Here is a 23543-nt window from a genome sequence, read left to right on the forward strand (position 1 = left end):
ATTTACAAGTAAGCACTTTAAAAACTTGTATCAATTCTGAATTGAGTAGATTTTAACTTGGGGGATACATACACCCAAAATAGAACAAATCATAGAATCACAGAATCATTTAGATTGGAAAAGACCTCCAAGATCATTGAGTCCAACCTCTGATCGATCACTACCTTGCCAACTAGACTATGGCACTAAATTCCACATCCAGCCACTTGAATACCCACAGGGATGCTGACTCCACCACATCGTGGGCTGCCCATTCTGTGAAGAAATGATCTGAAATTCCTGACCACCCTTTCCATAAAGAGATTCTTCCTGATGTCCAACCTGGACCTCCCCAGGTGCATCTGGAGACTCTGACCTCTCATCCTGTCACTTGTTGCCCAGGAGAAGAGACCAACCCACACCTTGCTACAGCCTCCTTTCAGAGAGGTGTAGAGAGTGATAACCTCCCTGAACCTCCTTTTCTCCAGGCCAAACACCCCCAGCTCCCTCAGCTGCTCTTTGTAAGACGTGTGCTCCAGACCTTTCCCAAGCTTTGTTGCCCGAACTTTTACTCTGTAACCTGTCTACAAGAACTGCTCTTGTGAGAGGCAAGCAGCACGCATCAGCTTATATCAGCACTGAGACAATTCTGCATCAGTTTGTAAAGGAGCATCTGAATAACATAAGATAATCTATTACAAAAAGACTCTGTACTCAAAGTGTTTCAAGAGGCCTTTTAAAAACTGCAGTTGTATCCTGTTGTTCTAAAAATGAGATAAAATAAACAAACTTAGAAAACTACACATACATATACTTCCAGAAATTAAGCTAAATTCATTTCTTAATTTTATTTTTATTTTCAGGCATGACATCAGTAAAAAAAAATACTCAGACTTCCATATTACATTTAAAGATGGTAATTATGATAAACAGAATTTTGTTTAGCACTTTTGTTCCAGTAAAATTTGCTACATCATTTGAAACACAAGTAAAAATCATTACTTGCAAAAAAGAAGGAAAAATAAAAGGAAAAAAAAAAACCCTCTAAAATTTTAGCACAGCATCTTTATCTTCAGAATTTACCAAGAGCAGTGCAATTATAATAGCAGACTTCCTAACCATATGTTAATTCATAATGACAAAAACTGAAGACTAACTCCTGAAAATATTCTTGTTGAATATTTATAAATTCTAAGCTGAAGGAGCTCAGTACTTCATAGGAGCTTTTTAACACCCCACAGGATTAAGAACAGGATTATGTGATGCAGCTCAGGAGGATATATATTAACTGTTTTGAAGAAAAGCAAAGCAAAAAAATCTTTAATGAGATCTGAAGCATCCTGCTTTCCCTACATTCAAGATTACAAATCCTGATAACTTTTAGTGTTAGAGAACCCAAACAAAAAGGCATTTCCATTCAGTGAAAGAGATTACAACTAGAAGGAGTTTTACATTACTCACATTTATTCATCATAAAAAGAGTATATTTAACTGCACTTCAGAGGTTTCATTTTGGTTTCTGACAGGTTTTCAGTGCTTTTTCCAATAATTTTATAGAAATATATATAATTTACCTTGAAAAAGAATGTATCTTCTGAAATTTAGTAGACATGCTTATGTTGAACTCATTAGAGATGAAAATGTAATGTTTTTTCTATTTTAGTATCTTCTACAATTGTCAATTCTCTTCTGGGGAAATGAATCCTGAATAAGTTAGTTGTGTTGCAAGGGTCTCTGGAGGTGTCATCCCTGATAATGAATTGATGATATTTTCTGACTAGAACATATAGAATCATATCATGGAACAGTTTGGGTTGAAAGGGACAACATACGTCTTTCTTTTAGTGCTTGGACACTTCAGAAAAGATTTGCCAACATAATGTGCAGGAACCTTTGAAAATCTTTAATTTAATTTGACCATTTTCACATTTAATTAAGTTCCTCCAGTTCTCCCAATTCTTTCCACGACATGTGTCTATTAGAGTTCTCCGGTTTTCTCATTCTGACACGTTTAAGAAAAATGATGTATGCTGAACATACCTAAACATATTGGAATAGGATAATTCCATCTTCTTACTGGTCCAGGCATACAAGTGATATGTGAATGTCCCTAAAATGACACAATATTTGCTAATTCATATAAAAATATACAGTATACAGCACAACATCAGTATTTCAACAAAAAGAATGTATAATTTAAAACATCATCAAAATATACAAAACCAGAAAGGTATAGTAATTACATTGTACACCGTGAATTGTATCATGTCTTCAATACAGCAGAGAAGACTGTGTCTGTTAGCCCACTAGATGATGGTGTCTATGCCATTAAAATTATTTCTTACAGTATAGCAGAATCCAGCTGAATTCTATGCATGCTTCAGTATAAACCAAGGGTCTGGAAACTATAGGTCTAACTGAAGCAATGTTTACATAGCATGGATTTACATCATTTGTTGAACATGATAAAACTATACATAATATACAAATTATGTAAATGCTGACTTTACATCTTAAATTCTTAATAGAGACACCCTCTGTGTTCATTGGCCTCATGTAATTGTAATTGTCTTCCAGAGAAAGCAAACAAAAGGAAAGTCTTAAGAGAAAATGGTACTTGGGATATCTTCCAAAACCATCTAGTCAGACTTGCATAAGCCAGAAAAACGATAAGGGAGGGAAGAAACTTTACATGTGTGCTTGCACAGTCTATGCTCTTAAGTTTTTTATTTTCTATATTTTATATTTTCTTTATTTCAGCCATTTACTGTGGCTTATCTGTTCACACACTTGTGTTTAAGTTGGAAATTAAAGCAAAGAAGCAAAAAATATGTGTCATGTTGTTTCCTGGAGTGACCAGTTAAAATCAGGCAATATTAGAAGAAAACTTCAATAGTCATTCTCAGAGCTGCAAGCACAGAACATGTATTTCATCCATACTTGAAATGCAACAAATTTGCAGGCATGACTAGGAATTCTGTCTTGAAGGGGAAATTGGGATACAGGTCCCAAAGCCAAACATCAGTTGAAATCTGGAAGCAGACAACTATTTTGTTTCTATCACTATACATAAACTAGGCTTTTTTTTTCAAAGAATATAATTCGATTTCTATTTTTGATGCAGTACATATGAACCTAGTATCTAGGTTTTCACAGAATTATATGAAATAAATATTTGAAATTATTAGCATTTTTAAACTTTATTTAATTAGTCTGACACTCATCAACAGGTGTCACAGGTTAGACTAATATTAATGGTATTTGGTCATTCTGGTATATTTTGCTATATTCCTCCAAAGGTATCCATAACTCCATGAGCAGTTAATCATGTACTGTTACATAGAAATTATTTTCTTCTTTTAAGACCTTTCTTTTTAGAGTGCTTGGTTAATGTGATTATTTTCTGTCCTTTTGTCTCTCAAAGAGCTAGATAAATGAAAGACTGTAGAATCTGCAGAGTCTTTTTGAGCAGTCTCAAGTGAAAACAATATTCAGTTTTGGATCTGATTCTATGGAATAACTGTACAAGTTTTTGAAAATATTTTCCAGATCTTTCCTATAGGCAGAGAAGTTCCTACTGGTGATTTAAAATCACTGCATTTCCCCTGGATATACCTATTGCTCATGTAAGGACATTGCAAATTTACAGATTGCAAAAATACACCCCTATTTGATAAATATTTTGGAGAAAAAGACCCAAGAAATTGCTGAAAGAAAACAACTATCTGATTTTCTAAGAAAAGCAATTATGTTTTTCTCTTTTGTTTTTAGTCCCCCTCTTTACTTACTTTCTTTTTCCTCCTGTGCATAGAGAACTATTGTTAATTCTTCATCAAGTGATTTTAACTTAATTTGCCAACACTTCTTGGTTCAGCTCTGAATACCAAAGGTTCCATCAATAATAGATAACAACCTATAATCACTAATGCAGAGGAAGCACCAAGCCACACATTTCTGATAGAATATTTGGATAATTTCTAATTTACTGTCTGGCAGAAAAATAAACAGTCCTGCAAACCTATCATGTGTTCATAATTCCTGAAGAGTTCAGTGTCCATTTTGCATTGAGAGACCCAAACATAACCATGTTAACAAACTGAAAGGCACCATTTGAAATTGGAAACTTGGCTCACCTGAAGAGAATAACCCTGGTCACACTGGAAAGACACCACATCTCCAACCATGTATCTGTCTCCAATTTTGATTCCATTACTTGGGGTCTGCGGTTCAGGACAAGAGTCCAAACCTATAGCTGAGAAAAATAGAGAAGTTTAGTCATTCTAATGAACATAAAACCAGATTTTAGGTTCAGATAGAACTGCATACATTGCACATAGGCACATTGTATTGATAAGCGTTAGGGAACTCTTGGGAATCAGCAGTTGTCAGTGGACAAGTGACATATTATTTTGGAACAACTGTATATAAACAGAAAAAAAAATCTTCTTTCCTGAGTAAAGGAAAAGAATCAGTGTGGCAACAAACACTTCCCAACCTGCACTCTCAATTCTAAAATTCCACTATCTCCTGGCACAGACTCATTCATTTCTACATCCACTCTCAATCCTAATTACAGCCACATAATTCAGACTGGGAGCACCTCCACTATCCTTTACCAGCATGTGTTCCAGGGGAGGCTGGCTGAAATATAAGTGCAAAACACAGGAAAAACAGTACAAAGTAAAAGTACTCTCCTGCATTCCATCCTTCACAGGTCTGACTTAAGTCTTTCATTCAGGTACACATATATGTGTATATATGTGTATATACACACAGAATATATATTTGCATCAGATTTCATCTAATCTTCTATGTTTAAAGAAGTATCTACACAGCTATAACACTTATATATTGAATTTCTGATTGCAATAGAAGCCAGTTTCCCAAGAGACCACATGCTTTTTTCCATGGTCATCAAAAAGATGAAGAATTTTCTTTTCCTTGCATCTACCCAGGAAGATCCAGGAATGTAAGAATGTGTGTAACATTAAGCATAGTCAGCTGAGTTGCTTTCTTTGCCTACTGTAAGAATTACACCCTAGTTGTGAAGTCATGTCTGTTACACAACTGGGCATCAGTACACAGGACAATAGGGAAACATTTGACTGGGATTCAATTATGGCCTCCTAGTACCTCAGAATATTATCAAAGTCTGCATGTTTTAAAACTTACTATATGTAACTGGTCACTTCATGTAAGATTCTCACTCAGCGAAAACTACTATTTGAAGACTCTTAAAATAGTGCATTTTTATACAATATTAAAGACAAAAGCTAACAAAAATTTTTAGCTTTCGATTCTATTTTCTGTTCTCAAACTAGAGAAGAGCAAAGAACCTGTTTTGAAAATGGCTGATGAACTTAGATCCACTTTTTACATTTCAGACAGTTAGAGTGTGATCCAGTTCATGTAAAAAGTACAGAAGATGCAAAATAACAAGTGTGCTTGGCTTACACAGATGATTGCTTATAATCTGTTTTGAACAGTTAAACAAAGAATTAGTAGGCTTCAGTTTCCAATTACTGAACCTTCAGCTGAGATGCATAACCTAGCTATGTGAATACTCAGGCCATGCAAAGGGAAATGAGTTCATTTAAATGCCTTTCTCAGGGTACCTTAGCAGCCCAAACCACATTCACAGGTATTCATCCTATTGTCTCTCACTTCAATTAATAAAATAATATTTGGTAAATAAATACAGTCTGAACATCTAAAATATCTTTCAAGAAACCAAAATAAATTTTGACACCTTCCCAGCTGAGGACTAGTTCAGAACTTGTGTCTCTGGAGTGTCATGATATTTACTCAGGTCTTAAAGGTATACATAAATGTATTAATAAAGACAGTCTGTTCATTATTGATTTATTTGTGGTGCATGAATAGTTTCTTGAACTACATTATACTACTCTCACAGTAAAATGTGTTAGATTCTTAAACTTTCATAACCAATGGCAATAAAGATTTTAACATATGCATTCATTGAAAACATACTTTCTGTACCTTCCAATTTTCAGATAAGAAGAATTGTATATAAGAAAAAGAAGCTATTTGATGCTGCCTTGCCCTTCTCCAGCAGCTCTTGTGATGCTCAATACAAAATACTACCAATGAAATTTTGGATAATACAAAACTTTAATTAGAGAAAATGAGGAATAAATTAAAATTTTTATAGTGGTATAAAACATATAAACATTATGGAAGTGTTTAACAAGCCATTCTGTGGTGTTCTTTGTTGACAAACTTCAGGTGATGCAATATATTTTCAATGTAATATATTTTTGTATTTAAGGTACCATTGGAATACACAAAATGAATGTTATGGATACAATAACAACTTAAGGATTCAACAGAGAAGTAAAAATTTGCTAGAAAAAACATTACAGATAAGAACACTACTCAGCTTCAGAACATGAACACTTATACCCTTATGTCAAAGTATCATTTACTTGGTGTTAAGATATTTCTTCAACAAATAAAGTTCTTTTTGTTTTCTTTTACTTTTATATAAGCATTTTGATTTTTTAGGAGCTCAAAAGATAATCCCTAGTAGACAGGACAAAAAATTATTCATGAGGGATGAAAAGAGATATTGGAAATGAAGCAGAATGAATTCTTCCTATAGAAAATTGTTGCTGAGATGAAAAAGTAATTATTTTGGCAAATGGGGTGCACTTCCCCTCAGACTTGTGTCTCCTAGAATAGGTGAAATAGACTTGGAAGATCCACTACAAATTGAACAAAATCTTTATGGCAAACTCACTTGAAAAATGCTTAATATAAATATGTAACTCTGATGTGATTTTGCATGAGAACCAGGCACTGATACTTCAAAGACCAAGACTTTAATTTAGCTGACTCCACATGATGTCCTCGGCCAGCATATGCTCCAATGAAATGCAATAAATTTATGAAACACTGGCATTAAAATCTGGCCATTACTTTCCATTTACTAACTATCTTGATAAACATAATCACAGCTTTTAGAGCAGAGACTGTTGTCTGAGAATTAGATATGACAAGGACAACTGAAGACAGTGAACTCTATTTGTATCTCTTTCTTTCTGGAGAAATTTCTTCACAAATACAGCAGTTTTGTGAGTTCTGGAATCACAAGAACACATCCAGTCTCTTTGTTGTACAAAAATGAAAGAGACAAAAACCCAAAAGATGCACAAGGTACAGTTTCTGTTGTCTTCCTGTCTAGCAATGATGACAAAGTGTTGTCCCTCAGCTTAATCTCCAGTCTCAAATTCATGATTCAGCCCAATGCAGAATTTTCCACAGTCTCTTCTTGAAAAACAACTGAATGACAGATGGGAAAAAAAAAATCATAAAACTTTCACAGGTAATAGAAACTGTGACTTTCTTGGAGAATAGTGGGGGAGTAAGAGTCATGGATTCAAGGACTAAACCAGCTGGTGCCTAGGGCTTGAAATCCAGACTAAGCAATTAACTATAGGGTTTCAGGACAGCTGACCCCAACTGAAGAAATTCCATACCATATGACACCATGCTCAGCATATAAACTAAGGGGAAAACTGGCTGGAGGCTGCATCTTGTGAACTGGCTGGGCATCAGTCAGTGTGTGGTGAACATTGCATTGTGCATAATTTGGGTTTTTCTTTTTTTTTTTTTTTAAATTTTTGTTTGTTTGGGTTTTTTGGTGGGTGTTTTTGTGGTTTTTTTGTGTAGTTTTGTTTTGTTTTGTTTAATTTTATTATTATTATTATTTGTTTTATTTGTTATTATTATTATTTCCCCTTCCTTTTCTGTCCTATTAAACTCTCTTTATGTCAAACCACAAATTTTACTTTTTTCCAAATCTCCTTCCCATCCTCCTTGGGAGGGGGGCGAAGGAAGTGAGCGAGCAGCTTTATGGTGCTTAGCTGCTGTCTGGATTAAATCACCACAGACTGTATGATGTTGTAATCACATATCTTTATCACTTGCACAAGAAAAGTTAATTAATCATTTATCTTGCAAAACAGCATATTTCACTGAGCCACTGGTTAACTAGGTATCTACGAGGGACATCAGTATTATTTCCTGAATCACAAATTTTCAACATATACTTCGTGTTTATACACTCACATAGAAAACATTACATTTGTACAGATTCACACATACATCCCTGTAGAAATCCATATGCACATATTTGGCCATTGTTCTTGACATGGACCAATACTTTAAATAGTATACAGTGAATCTTTTTTTAAAGGTGGAAACTGTATACGGGCAGTATATTACACATATTATTTGGATGTGTGGGAATACAAAGGTGCATTTTGACTTTCATTGGATTCGACCTCATTTTATTTCATTTTCATAACTTCCTGCAGTTTTTTCCCATCTGAAGTTGTAAGCAGCTGAGAGAGTATCTGCATTTCAAGAAGTGGCAGGATAACTCTACCTATAATTAATGTTTAGTTATAGACAAGTGATCAGGCAGCAATTTTGCAAGGCTGTGTTCTCCATCTCAATAATAAGACAACCAGAGCATGGGATTTGCATATGGTAAAACTGACAAGAAATAACCGTGACACAATTACGCAGATCAGACACCAGAACCAATATAAGCAGAGGGAGCCGCACAGCTGGTGATTGCCAAAATTCCTGTCAGTCAGCTGAGACAAAGTCATTCAGACAGAAAGCACATTTATAATCGCAGCCTTTTCCACTAGTGAGGTACTCAGCGATAATAAAAAACGTTTGAAAAAATTCAGTGTTCTCACCAACCTGCAGGCATTTCTCAGTTAAGAAGCACAAATGCTATTTTCAGATTACTCCTTCTCTCCTCTTTGCCAAGGGTGACTAGTATTTGTGTCCTACACATTCATGCTGTATAGCACATTTATTACTGTATTGAGCATAATTTGTAGATTTTGGCAAGAAGTGGTGGGGTGTGGAGCTGCAGGTGTGTTGTCTATGGGAAGAGACCAGGGTTGCACTGGAAACAATGGATTAGGATTGTCACATGAGCATATCTGCATTTATTTCTGGCTACTGTAGGTTCAGACGAGTTTTTCAGAGAGCTAAAGCAACTTGAGGATGAAAGCAAGACAAACTAAATTTCACAGTCCTTATAGTACAGTTTTCAGGCCTGAATTTGCTCACTTGTATTTAAATGAGGATTTTACTAATGACTTTGAAGTTACAGTATGTAGCTCATTATGTGCAATAGGAATAATTATTCCTCTCTTGTGTAGTTTAGGTAGAACTGATGTCTGGAACCAGCAAGTGCTCTTTATTAATTGAATATTTCTGAATTACCTGTATACTCAAGGTGAAATCCAGCGGCTGAAACACTGATATCAGACTGAAAATTGAGGTACAGATTATTTGATGTGCTGTTTAGAAGTGGAGGTATGGTCGTTCCTGAAAAGAGAATTAAAAATATTGAAATGCACAGAAAGTTAAATAAATGCACATGTAAGTGTGTGTGTGTCTCTTGTGTGTGTATAAACACAGTTAAGGAGAGAAAAAAAAAGAAAGGGGAAGAGGGTGGGGACAGGAGATAGGTCACATAACCAATTCTACAATATTCTGTCATCATGGATGCTATCAAACTCCTGTCCCTATAAAAGTTTGATTACATTTTCAGTGCACCACAATATCGGAGACATGAACAACAGACAAGCAAAGGTTAATATAAATTTATGCTACTTGATTTTATCCACAAAAGGAGAAATATTCACTAGGGTTTTCTTAAGAGTAAATCCTGTAACCAGAATGATTCTAAACATAACAGTCACATATATTGAGCAGCTCTGAAAATATGTTGCAGGACTGTTAGAAATGTGATTGATTCATTTGTGTCTCAGCACAAGACAATATGATTGCCTCTGATCTCTTAACATACACATGGTTTTCGTACAATGAAAAAAACCAAAAAACCACAAGAAAAAGTAAGGCAAAAAAACCAGGGCTGTCTTCTTTTTCTAAAATAAGGATAGAGAATGCATCCTTTTGTCAAGTACAATATTAGGAGATACCTATTTTTGAGGTCTGTATTTCTGGACCCTGCTACAAGTGCGAGAAAAAGATTGGATTACGAGAGATCTAGTTTGGAATCCTCTGAGAGTTATTTCATGTCTAACATTTTAAAATATACAGGTTTATGAAAGTCTCCTAAGTGATGACTGATTAAAACAGAAATAATATTACCTGTTGCTAATTATGGAGAAACAAACACACATACCATGCTCAAGCATGCTTACACACATAGAAAGAGACCTATCTTTACGGTAAAGAGTTGAATCTGTGAACCATTTATTGTAAAATCTTCTCAGTCACCTGAATAACTTCCAAGTCTTGGAGCATTGTTGTCAGCACCATCATAAAAATCTAAGGAATCCCAGTTGTGTTCTGTGGCAAAACTCACCACTTGCACCTATAAAGAAAAATGTGAGGTAAAGAACATAAACTTCTCCTCTGTATTCAAGCTCAAAGATGACTCTAAATTGTAGCCTCTGTTGCCTTCAGTCATGAAAAGTTACCTTGCTCTCGTCAAAGAGAATGGAAAATCATCATGAAGTGAATAAAATGGCAACTGTTTTTTATGTGATTGCTAATTCAAACTATAAATCCTGTAACCCAAAGTGACAACCACATATTACCTCTGTCAAGAGTCACACAACCATGAAAATCAGATGGGTATAGAATATGATTCTCTTGTTTGGAAGACATCGAGGAGAAGATGACACACGGTATTTTCAATTACGGCAGTTTTTTTCTCTCTAGTTTCACCAGCACTAAACTAGTCCCACAGAGATGCATGATGATTCATCTATTTTGCCATTTTAAATTCTGCCTCCAGGTAAGAGAAAACTGCTGGTTTTGGCTACCTTCATCACCAACTCATCTCCTCAGAAGGAGCTGTCACTAGCATGCTATAAACAAATAGCAGAATAGTCACTCCATTTCTTCCAGAGGTGACAACATTCTTCCACTCAATAAGGAGATGCAAAGTGGTAAGGAGATAAACTGCAAGAGGGAGGATATATCTGTTCTCATATAGTGAAATCACAAATCACACCTTACAAAGTAGAGAAATACCAGATTCTTCTTATGGTTTTGTAGGGAACAGTTTCTGGTGCTAGCTTTTTGTTTAACTGTTTATTGAAAAGCTTTAAAAGAGTGATGGAGACATGATGAAACCCCAACCACACTCAGAAAGGGGTGCCTTAGTCATTAAGTTAGAGAATTATGCTTCTTTTGCCTCAATTATTCTTTTTTTTTTTTTTTTTTTTAATGGAATCATTTCAACAGAAGCAATAAACACCAGTTCCCATAAAACCAAGTAATGCAGTCATTTTCTATGTGAAATATATTACCTGGACCTTGTTCTACATAAAATGAATGTTCAGTTGTCATGGGCTGTTGGCTACCTATTTCTTGGATGGGGGCCTTAAATACCATACCTATTTCTGTGGGAATTGGTCAGATACTATAGTCAAAGGATTTCTTTTTCTTAAGTGAAGCAGTGAAGAGGCCCTGACTATTAGCAAGCTTCAGATACTTGGAGACAGTAAATATATTTTTTCTTATTACAACTCTGGAGCGAAAGAATATAATGAAGATTAAACACCTAAATTGAAATCAAAGTTAGTAATTTAATCACTTTATTAATGATTCTGAAAAATGCAGCCTGTGATAAGAGATAAGCACTTCCAAAAAGCAACAGTGACGGCCTAAGTCAGGATGGATGACAGTTAATGCCTTATTTAAATCCTCTGAACGATCTTCCTAGCATAAGAAATGCACAGAACAAAGTATCCTCTCAGCTGTCCTAGTCAACTGTTTAAATCAAGTAGTGTTCCTCAAAACCAATCTCAAAACTGATTTAGACTATTAAATATTACTGAAATCTCTGTGATGAAATTTCTTAAAAAGCTTTAATAAACTGTCTACATTTTTTCCGATTTTCATTATTAAGTCTTTACCTGCATAAACTGAGCTCTTTATTTATTCATTTTCTACAGCAGTTACATTTTGAACTAGGATAGACATAGGAAACTTGTTATCATAATTTCTTGACGTGCGTTTTGCTAGGAATCTGTTCAGATGATGCTTAGAACTCCTAATTTATTAAACTCAACTGCCTTTCCAAAAAAAAGATTTCTGTCTGTTTCTTTAGTGAACTCTAGAGATATACATGACTAAGCTTAATGGATACTTTCCCACTGTGTGTTCTATGAAATTCTTAATTTACGAAAGTAAACGAGAATTCTCAAACTATTTTAAAGAATAAATGTTGAAACATACTGAAGCATCTTTACATCACAGTGAACTTCCATAAATATAGAGTAAATAGCAGAGTTTCTATGAAAACATATATAACTTGTCCTTGAAAGCAACTCACTTAATTTTGTTCTGTAAAAGGAAGTATATAAATTTGGGGAAAGCAAAAAAGAATTCCTAGGAAGGTTCTCTATTTCCCTTGGCTTATAAGGAGTCACTAATCTATCAAAATATGTTTGGAAGTTACAGCGATTTTCTTCTAAGTAAAAGGCTAAAAGTGCATTTTTTAAGATTTTTTAAAATCTTATAACTTTTAATCATTGCATAAATAAAAAGACGTGCAATAAAGTCCACTTTCAGAATCATTAATGAGAGAGAAAAACTGTACAGACAAATGATCTTTTCAGCTTTTGCATCAGGAAAAACAGTTCTAAATGGTGATAGCAAGCAAATAGCAAGTGCACTTACCTGAATCCCAGCTCCCTCTGGTACTGTGATCTTCCACACACAATTCAGATTGTTGTCATAAGGCTCAGGATAACCAGGAGATAAAATGGTCCCTTTGCGCTTTGTTGAAAAACCACCACAGGGCACTGAAAGGAAATGCATAAGGCAAGAAAAGAAGAATGAAACTTCAGAAGTGAGAAGACTTATTATAAAAGCTTATACTATGGCTGAAAACTTTCTGAATAGATGCTACATTAAAAAATATATATATGCCTCAGTGTGGGAAGAGATGGGATAGAATTGTGTTGCAAGCTGTGGGACGTGCCTGCAGAGGCACATGGCAGCACAAAGGAGCACATGGCAGCACAGAGAGAAGCTTGTCTCCACTGGACCCTGGGGGGAGGAGGTGTCACATGCAAACCCCTACAGAGAGGAGCCTGCTGGGAGCTGATGGATGGGTGAACAGAGAGTGATCATCCCATAGGAGGACATTTAGAAAGGGTGTTGCTGATGTGGTGACATGGGATAGGTTACGTAGTGAGAATTGCCATGTAAGGAAATACTGTGCCTTGGAAAAGTGTATAAAACCAGCTCATTTCTTTGAATAAACAATTCAGATTCCCTGCTGATCTGGGTCCGTGCCTCAATCACTGACACCTCAGGAAAATAAAATTTTGTATCCCAAAACTCTTCTTTTAACTGACCAAAAAGGAATAGAAGAAAATTAGAAGTATGTCGGTTTCCTACCTGACATAATCATGCTGTTATTCCCCTTATGTTTTTGACCTTTACAAAGTTAAATCCATTTCATTGTCTCCTAGTAGTCTTACAAAAATAAAGCATTTTTAAAGGCTTAGACTAAAGTTTGAAAAGTTATGTATTGTATTAGTATAAAAGATAAAAAGTGCCCAAAAAAAAAAGGCAACATTCTTTCTTCATATTGCTCCTCTAAATAATTAATAACACCAGTCTTAACTCCTTGACTGTTCTCTGCTCGTGTGAGTTATTCCATCACAGTCTGTGGATCTATTGCATCAGTGAAGAATTTTCAAGATCCTTGTAAGACTACATTCATCACATCTGTGTTTACAGATTAATAAAAGTGTTATGCATGAAACAGGACAGATACATTAAGAACCATCAAGTTTCTCTTTTGAATGTTCAACTTGAATGCATCTTGTCTATATCATTAGAGGCTCTAACAGACACAAAGAATATTACAGCTTAATCTGCATAAAGATATTCTGTTGGTATTTTAGAAGTTGAAGGAAAAGATTGATGAGATGGTTTATCAAGTCCATTAGAAGCTAATGTATCACTTTTATGCAACATTGCTAAATTCTGAAGGGATTTCAGGAGCTGCAAATATGAGGATTTAGAAAATAGATAGAATGCAACTTATCTTAATAATAAATATTGTAGCTACGTATTGCATGGCATATAATTGATAGAATCTGTTTGGAACTACATGGATAAATTAAAAGCTGGTGTCACTTAAAGTGTTTAAACGATTACTCATAAAAGGATGAACAGACAGAATGGTTGATTCCAGGCTGCACCTTGAGTGTTGTGTTAATTTTTGGGCCCCTAACTACAAGAAAGACATTGAGGTGCTGGAACAAGGGCAGAGAGGGGCAACAAAGCTGGTGAAAGCTCTAGAGAGTACATCATGTGAGGAGTGGCTGAGGAAGCTGGGGCTGTTCAGCCTGGAGAAGAGAAGGCTTGGGGAGACTTTTCACTCTACAAGCTGAAAGGAGTTTGTAGCCACGTGGGGGTTGGCCTTTTCTCCCACGCAACAAGCAATAAGACAAGAGGACATTGCCTCAGGCTGTGCCAGGGGAGGATCATACTAGACATCAGTTGAAGTTTTTCACTGAAGGCGTGGTTAAGCATTCAAATGGGGTGTCCAGGGAAGTGGTGGAGTCACCATCCCTGTAAGTGTCCAAGAAAAGACTGGACGTGGCACTTAGTACTGTGTTGTAGTTGACATGGTGTGTTTGGTCAAAGGTTGAACTCAATGATCTTGGATGTCTTTTCTGACCTTAATGATTCTATGATTCAATGATTCTATGCCTATTTTCTGAATATGTAATATTTAAACATTCACTAGAATGAAGGCAATTTAACATGTTCATGTCTACCACTTCAATTATTACACTGATTTAGTTTAATGCAATTTTCACCTCCTATGTATTTTATCACCTTTATTGACACAGGGATTTTCACACAGAAGGTGGCCTGTAACCCTTCCTCAGTTCAGCTTGTCTAGAGACAGATAAGTTTCTCTTCCATAGACTAAATCATGTATTAAACTATCAATAATATATTGTGATTAATGTCCAAAAGAATGACTTCAACACTTTGCCAAGGTGTTATATCTGAAAAAAACAAAGGGAATATATTTCAAGGGGAAAAGTAGTACAATTCTACTGATTAACTGTAATCTATGAGACTAAATTAGATACTATATACTGTACACTTCACCTTCTTACTGATATAGAAATTGTGGTTCTATTGCTATGCCTGAAACAGTCTAAATCAACATTATTTGTTTAAAACTTTGTTAATTGTACTTTATCAATATTACCCCATTGATACTTAGCCTTGAGCTCTATCAGGATTTTGGTATTTTGGAGATAATCTTTTAATTTAATTGAAAAACCAGTCAGACTCTCCCTTGCACCATCAGCTGGTTAGCATGGCAGGTGACAAATCAACCTAATGAAAATATGTTCATTGTTTTTTCATCTACTCATCTAAACCTCTTTTCATGTACTCTGTTGAATTCATTATCATAATGCATTTTACCCTATCAGGAAAAGTAAAGTGAGGAATTTCATCACAATTACTAGATTTCCAGTTGATGCAAGTCAGTTTGTAAATGCCAACGGATGCACATTAATTTAAGAATTTAATTGTGAGAATTTAATCTTGTATGACTGACCAGACAAAGTATATTTTCTGATATGAAAAGTTACTGCCCTTTTCCTGGCAAGTAACGAAATATTAATGTAACTATTTCTAAGTCTTTAATATAGTAATATTCTTCCTAATAGCATGCAATGTCTTGTTAGAGATCTGCAATGTAAGACCATCTTAGTCTTGCAAGAAGTAAGGGCACAAACTAATATTTCTGATTCATCGTTAAGGGGGGACAGCCAGGAATTCCCAGTGATGTTAATATAAGAGTAGCTATCACATAATTTATGGCAGCAGAGCATGTTCATGAAACTTGCAAAATGTCACAGCAAGGTTAGAATAGAAATGGAATAGAAAGGTTAGAATAGAAAGAAGAGTAAAACTTAACCCTGACTAAAAGTGACAGTAAATTAAAGTAAGCAAGAAAAAAGTACTATACCAATGACAAAGAATAAATACATTCAACTAGACAATGGTCTACACTTTAAGCAGTAATTATTTCTATTAAAAAGCCTTAGGAACTCACCAACACATGTAGGGAGTGAATCATTCCATTGTGCCAATGCATTTGGTACTGTATCACATCTAATTGCTGTTGACCCATGGAGGATATAGCCTGGATTGCACTCAAAAAGAACCAGTGAACCAACTGCAAATTCATTTCCAATCCTTTTTCCAAATCTTGGTTCAGGCACAGAGCTACACTGTGTTGCACTTGTTCTTGGAACAGCTGTGAACATACAAACAATTGTGGATTCTTAATTTTAGATTTGGTGAGGGAATACAGATATTGAACCACAAATATTTAAGATGTCTGGAAGAAACTTTCAGCTATTTCCCAGTTAAGAACATTTCCATAATCCCCAAATAAACTTTCACAATAGAGATTGGTCACTTCTGATGTTTGAGTTACTGTTTAGGAGAGCATAGCACTGATATACTTGCCAAGATTGGAAGAAATGCATGAAATCCACACGAAAACCTTTCTAAATGACACTTACAAGAAATACTTCCATGAGATACTCAACTAATACAGGGTTTCAAAATAACATTTTGTGTCAGATGTTTACATTTACTTATGTGGATTTCTAAATGTGTATTCTGACTGTCAGATGAGGATTTATATGTAATGAAAGAACGAATTGCAGCTGCAAGTGTTGCTATATAAAAACTTCTGCATTTGACCCGTAAAAAGGCAAATAATGTAAATCAAGAAAAATATCTTAGTAACAGTAAGATCCTTTTAAACTCACAGGTAATAACATTTTCAGATATTCACATTTAAATTGAGAGATAAATCAGTTAGAGCACCCAGATGGATCTACCACTTGTCATTCAGATAATAAACAGAAACAGCAGCTTTGTGTAACTGTCTTCTTAAATTTGGAACCCCTCTTATGCTTCTTAAGTATTTGATCTCCACTTTAAAATATAGATAAAAGAAGAGTTTCATCATTTTACAAAACATGTAGAAATAATGACACTTGTTCTTTTGTTAAAAGGCTATTACTTTCCTCTTCATTCTCAGTCTGTTTCTCTCTGGTGACTTATAAACTATGATGAACAGAATAAATGTACACATTTTTCTAGGTTGTCTCACCTTGATAAACAAAATGAAATCCTTTAGCTGTTATTGGTCCAACTGAGGTAAATCTGACTGTGATCTGGTTCCCCGAGCTCAATGGAAGGGATTCACCTACTCAAACAATGAAAATACAAAGCTATCATAGCCACTTTTTACTAAAGAAAATACCTGTCAACATCTTTGCAGCTAGAAATAATACTCTGCAAACCCTGTTCGGCTTCAAGAAACTTTGCAAGATATATGCACTTTTAGTATTTTATGTTGACATTATTATGTCATTCTAGAAAAGAGGTGTTAAAACTCATCTCAGTTCCTAGGAATATTTGTTGATTGTTTCCTTTAACAAAAACAAACAACCAACCCCTGAAAAAAAACCAAACCAAACCACCACCAAAAAACCCAACAAAAACAAACCACACCACAACAAACACACCCCCAAAAAAAAACCCAGAAAACAAAAACCAAACTGAAAAAAAAACAAACAGCAAAAATTCCAACCCCCCCACCTCTTTAAATTGAGTCAACATGCAACTAATGTACTTAATTTTACTTTGATACAAATATACCTTGCTTTCCCTTTAAAATATCTACAAGCTATTTCAAACTACTCACTAAAGCCAAAAAGGCAGTGTAAGAAGTCCTTAATACCCACAATAATAGATAAATATCAAAAGAGAGAAACATTAAAAAAAAAAGCAATTTTCTTAATTTCTTCATTTTATTCATCAATGCAAAGATTTTGAAGTGTTTAGTTCAAAAAATGGATTTCATATATTTGCCAGAGATTAATTTAAGCAAACATGAAAATCCTTTTTTTCCTCTTTTTTTGGACTACATTATATTTCTAGGTTCATAAGAAAAGTAAATAATGATATACTGACAGTTCTATTAAATGATACCTGAATGAGATCCTGAGAGAGAGGATAACAAAGATGACTGTAGAGTTGGGCCATCGTATACTTCAACTACGTCATGGAGTGATGTCTGGAAAAACACAAACTGGCCAAAAACAACTGACCAAATAGAAAGGAAAAGATGGAAGAGGCACCAGTAGCCAAGACAAAAAACAAAACCAAAGCCAAACACAACGAACAGAATAGGAAAGGGGGGAAAGGGGGGGGGGGGGGGGGGGGGGGAAGAGAGAACAAAATATACATTAATGTATGGTTTCAAAAAATTAAGTCAGCTGTCCTGGTGCTGAATGTAGGTTGTTTTTTATACCATTACAGCAGTAAAAGGATGAAAATACATCTAAAAGAGACAATGAAGGTACAGAAGCCATACATTTACATATAATCATTAAAAGATTCTAGTAATTAGGGAACAAAACAATTTTTCTGCTCTTGAATATACTTTCAAATTCTGTGCCCTCCCCCACCCAACATGCATCTAAATTCTCAGTGCAATTTTCTCCTTTATAATTTCAGGCATATTATTATACACTGTGCTTTATTAATTGATTTTGTTGATAACCCTCTGTAACTTTTACTCACCTTGGAATGTTTCATTTTTTAAAAGAATATTAACATTCAATATATCTTTGCGTTTGTGAAATAAATGAGCAACTGATTAAAGGCAACACTTTTCAGAATACATCTATTGAATCACAAAAATTCTTGGTTTTAAAGTCATTCTAGTAGAGCAACTCAATGGAAGATTTATTTTTGCACTTAGTTTCAAAGGTCTGCATAGCCCATTTGAATCACAGGTGTTTTCACATTTAATACAAGTAATCAATGAAAAGAAAAATAATTTTTTGGGTTACTTCTGACCCTAGTACCTAGAAAACATTTATATCCAATACTACTAGCAGTGGATGGGAAAATGACTTAGGGACTATACATGTATAAAGATGGAAGCAGTCAGGTATTTTTACGTACTGGAACACCTTAAAAGAGAAAGAAGCAGTTCTTATTCATTATTCAGGTTAGACATTTTGGAATAAATATTTCAGTGTGTTGCTACTAGGTTATATTTGTCTTCCCAAAGTTCTACAATATCTTCATTTGCTAGGTTTAGTTATGGAAGATGAAGCTCTCACCTCCAGTTCTTTCAGTTCATTACACACCCTTAAAGCTTTAAAAATAGTATATTAAAACTGCATTGTCTTTAAATTGTTGACTTTTTTTTTGACTGATTTTTTCTTAAAAAGGCAGTTCCGTGTTCCTTACTCATGATCTTATCATATACCCGTTTCAGTTTTTAAAAGCCTCTTTTTTAAGAAGAAGGAAAAGACTGGACATTATAAATATATTTCCTTCCTTTTTTGAAGGAAAAGACTGGACATTATATTTATAAAAATTTGAAACAAAAGTGTTTCTGAGACACTTCCAAAGATTCTTGTCCATTTTTTACGAGGAACTATAAGTGACATGCTGAGTTATGTCCATAATTTCTTCTTCTATCTCCACAAAATTCATCATTGATTTTTTATTAGTTCTGCTTATTTTCAAAATAATATTCATCTGGATTCAAGTTTTCTTTTTGGTGTTGCTAAAGACAACTAACAAGCTTTTAATCCAGCTAATTGTTTCCATCAGATTTTTACTTTTATCAAATCTTTTTTCATACTCAGCGAATTTCATTTTGCCATTGAGACAAGAAAAGTTCCTTGTGACTTCCACTGCTGTGCCATGTGCTCGTTGCCTGGGAAAAAAGAGATCAGGGGAGACACTGCTATTTCCCATTTTGAATTATGTTTCAAACTATGTACACAAAATTCAGGCAAGAGATACAGCTACCATAACAAGCACACATAATTGTTATCAAGAGTTGTATCCTGGGAAAACTGTAAAAATGGAATTGTTAAGCTATATTGTATTGCAGTGGGTTATTATAAAATATTTACCCAGAAATTTTACCATACAGTGAGTCAAATTCCAAGGTCTTTTTGTACATTTTTTAAGTATTTCAGTCCTGGTTTTGCCTCTAGCTTTGTCTTGTGAACCCTTCTGTCTAAAAGTATAACACTGAAGAAAGTGAACTAATACGTGACTTAAAATCAGCCACTTTAGAAAGAGAAAGCTCCATATATCATTTTTGATAACTGGTTTTTTTTTCACTATCATTTGTGCATTTCTTAATAAAATACAGACAAAAATACAAGAACATAACCAAAAGGTTTCATCGACTTGAGATAAAATAGATTAAGATGAGGTGGCTGAGACATCAAAAGAAGTGACAGAGGACTTACTGCCAGAAAGGGGTTAATATGGAAGAGCAGAAAGCTCAAGTAAGGGGTTTTGAGCCCTTTATGATCAATTTACGTGAGTCAAGCTGCTTTCTCAAATTAAGCAGGAATCAGCTGCAGCCACTTGGGAAGAAATAATTTAGATTCTGTTGCTTCCTTTATCTGTGCCAGGATACTTTCTTTTTATTAATTAAACTGCAAAATGTTGCAATGTATAGTGACTGATACCTGACCAGCTGACATTATGTTACAAGAGACGAAATTCTGATTATTAGAAAAAGAACAGTTCATTATTCCTGTGTTTTCTGGTGCTCATTGTTGTCTACTCCATTTGGCATGTGTTCATTCTTTTATTTTCTAGTGTTTAAAAAGAATTTTCTTAAAATTAAATAGTAACAAACATATTTGAAGCCAACGCAAAAATACCTTCTAAATTAACAAAAGTTGATAAAATGTAACGTGAGTATCCAGTATAGTTTGCCTTTAGGAAACAAATAACTGAAAACTACTATGCAGTTCGAATAAAGATCAAATCACTTCAACTGAAGAATTTGGGTGTGATTTTTTTTTTTTTTTTCTTTAATGATGGATGGATAAATACTCCCTAAATAATGACTCATTCGTAATCATTTGCCGTCCCCTGTCAACTATCATGAAATACTGAAAGTCACCTGTCCAAACTTGACATCTAAAATTGGGCCGCAAATTATTTCTGAATTCATGTTCATGTTGGCCTTCAATGCTCTGTAGCAATACTATTTAAAATAAAATATATTTTCCCCTGTGTTTTATGGTTTAACATTTTACTTACATATTTAGTTGTCTTTTATTTTACAAGATCAACAATGCAAGGCTATTCAAAAAAGATTTTCTCTTGAAATTTTGATAGTTACAACTAACTTATGCATTTCCTCAAAAAATTAACAAAATACATTTCTAAAGGGTTTTTTATACATTTCCATTTGTGTGATTTTTTTAATGTCAAAATTCCAGGCACACTGTAATGTTAATACTGCCAATAATTTAAGACAGTGAGGGAATCCATTAATTCAAAACATGCCTTCACAAACAAGCTCCCTTTTAAACAGGCAAGAGCTAGACAAGCGGACTTTCCATGCCTCTAAATATCTAGATGTTTCTATGGCCTTCATCACTGTAATATCTGGACACTTTCAAAGAGTTTGGAAAGCATCTAACAACAGATGGAATTGGCCAAAAATAGTTTGCTAGTTAAAAATTTCATCAAAGAAATTTTAGTTTCATTTTTAAAGTAAAAAATATACATGTATAGAGATTACACCTACCTGTTAAAAAAAAAAAAGTACTGATATAATTAAAATAGTATTAGATTATGAACAGTATTCTCAGTATAATTCCTCTCACAAAATTAGAAAATAACTGAGACTGGAAGTCTTCACCAATTATCTAGTACAGTCCTTTTGCAGACAGGATAGCAATTTAGAGCAGTTGCTCTGGCCCATGTATAATCAGGTTTTGAATATCTATGGGGATGGAGATCCCACAACTTCTTTGATTAACCTGACCCAGCATCATCCTGTCTAACTTACAGGTTTTATCCCTTGCCTTGATTTGCCTTGCCTTTCTTTCCTTTGGCTGAACAGTCCCAACTCTCTGCTTTTAATCATCTTGATCATCTCCAATATTTGCAGAAGGTGACCAGGACTATTTTCTCTACCACCTTCCCAGGTACAGAGGTGAGACCAACTGGCTAATAGTTCCCTCGATCCTTCTCCTTGGTTTTCTTTAGGATAGGAATGTTGTCTTCTTCCAGACCTTGGGAACCTCCCTCAGCTGTCATGACCTTTCAAGGGTAACTGACCTCCCATGCAACCCATCATGTCCCATGGGTTTGCATTGGCCCAGTTTGTCTAAGTTCTCCCTCATGTAGTCCTCCTCCAAGTCATCCTTACTCTAGACTTTTCTGCTGGTCTCAGCGTTCTGAGATTGTTCAAGATTGGTTTACTGATAAAGACTGTAGTTCAGAAGAAATTTATTAATTCATGTTTCTTTGCATCATTTTTCTTCAGAGACTTCACCCCAGATTCAATTCTACATGGGTTTTGACTTTCCTAACCCCATCTTTTCAGTGTGTTTCAAGTTTTAATATTCCTCCTCAAACACCTGACCCTGCTTCAATCTCTTGAGTTTTTCTTTTTTTTTAGGTTCAAGTTTTATCAGCAGCTCCTTGTTCATCTGTGCAGGTTCTTTGCCACGTTTGTTTGATAGTCTGGTCATTAGCATGGACCATTTTTTTCTTGAAGTGGTGATCCCTGAAAATGAAATGTATTTCCTGGATTTCTCATCTCTCCAGGGCAAGGTACAATAACAGTCTTCCAAAAGAGATCCCTGAATTGCTCACATTTCTGTCTGTATTGAGTCTGACTGAGATAGAGTTCATTTTTTTTTAGCAGCCCTCACAGTGTTGTGCTTTGCATTGGTAGCTGAAAGGGTGTTGATAACACACCAGTATTAACAAGGGGCTGGGAGTGGCAAGATCCTGGGAGGGGACACAACCAGGACAGCTGACCCAAATTAACCAAAGATATTCCATACCATCAGATATAAAAGCTAAGGGAGAGAAGAGTATTGGGTTGTGGGGGGCATTAAAATGCTTGCCTTCTGGAGCCTCTGCTATGTGTGCTGAGGCCCTGCTTCCTGGGAAATGTTCAAACAGCTCTCTGATGGGAAGTAGAGATTAACTTTTCCCTTTGCTTATGAGCACACAAATTTGCGCTTGTCTTTTTTTTGCTTTAAACCTGCTAGCTGTTTTCTACTGTACTCTCTCTCCCTTGTTCCACTGGGAAGGGGACTGATAGAGTGGCTTGGTGGGCACCTGATGTCCAGCCAAGATCAACCCAATACACTGACCCAGTAAAGAATTAAACCCAACTCAAATTCAAACCGTTATAGATACCATATAATTGCCATTAATGCTAGTACTGATCAAATAGTACTTACCTGGATAAAATATATTTATTTTATATATTATGCCAGCTATTGGATCTAAAGAAATACTCCTAATAACTTACGTGGATAACAATGGAATAAGACCATAATAAATTCTTCACCCTGGGTTTTCCCTTCTTACAGATTTTTTGTGTGCCTAATGATTTATTGAAATAAGAAAGCTTTAGTGTAAAATCAAGTCCACTACTATTGTAA

At 34.9% G+C, this 23543-nt stretch overlaps 1 protein-coding gene across 3 annotated transcripts in view; it reads right to left on the reverse strand.

Moving 5' to 3' along the window:
• CSMD3 (CUB and Sushi multiple domains 3) overlaps window positions 1-23543 on the reverse strand; it is a gene marked incomplete at both ends in the record, with an annotated part of 604245 nt that overhangs the window by 99798 nt on the left and 480904 nt on the right. For 2 of the 3 annotated variants that reach the window (XM_082293774.1, XM_082293773.1), the window contains 8 exons: window positions 2020-2089; window positions 4113-4231; window positions 9250-9354; window positions 10273-10369; window positions 12688-12812; window positions 16112-16315; window positions 17186-17281; window positions 18070-18183. In XM_082293774.1, coding sequence (XP_082149900.1) covers window positions 2020-2089; window positions 4113-4231; window positions 9250-9354; window positions 10273-10369; window positions 12688-12812; window positions 16112-16315; window positions 17186-17281; window positions 18070-18183 — 930 coding nt within the window. The remainder of the gene's footprint in view (window positions 1-2019; window positions 2090-4112; window positions 4232-9249; window positions 9355-10272; window positions 10370-12687; window positions 12813-16111; window positions 16316-17185; window positions 17282-18069; window positions 18184-23543) is intronic. The other variant, XM_082293775.1, reaches the window with a different exon arrangement.

Source organism: Coloeus monedula (assembly GCF_965178545.1).
Source record: "Coloeus monedula genome assembly, chromosome: 1".
In the NCBI taxonomy this organism is placed as follows: Eukaryota; Metazoa; Chordata; class Aves; order Passeriformes; family Corvidae; genus Coloeus; species Coloeus monedula.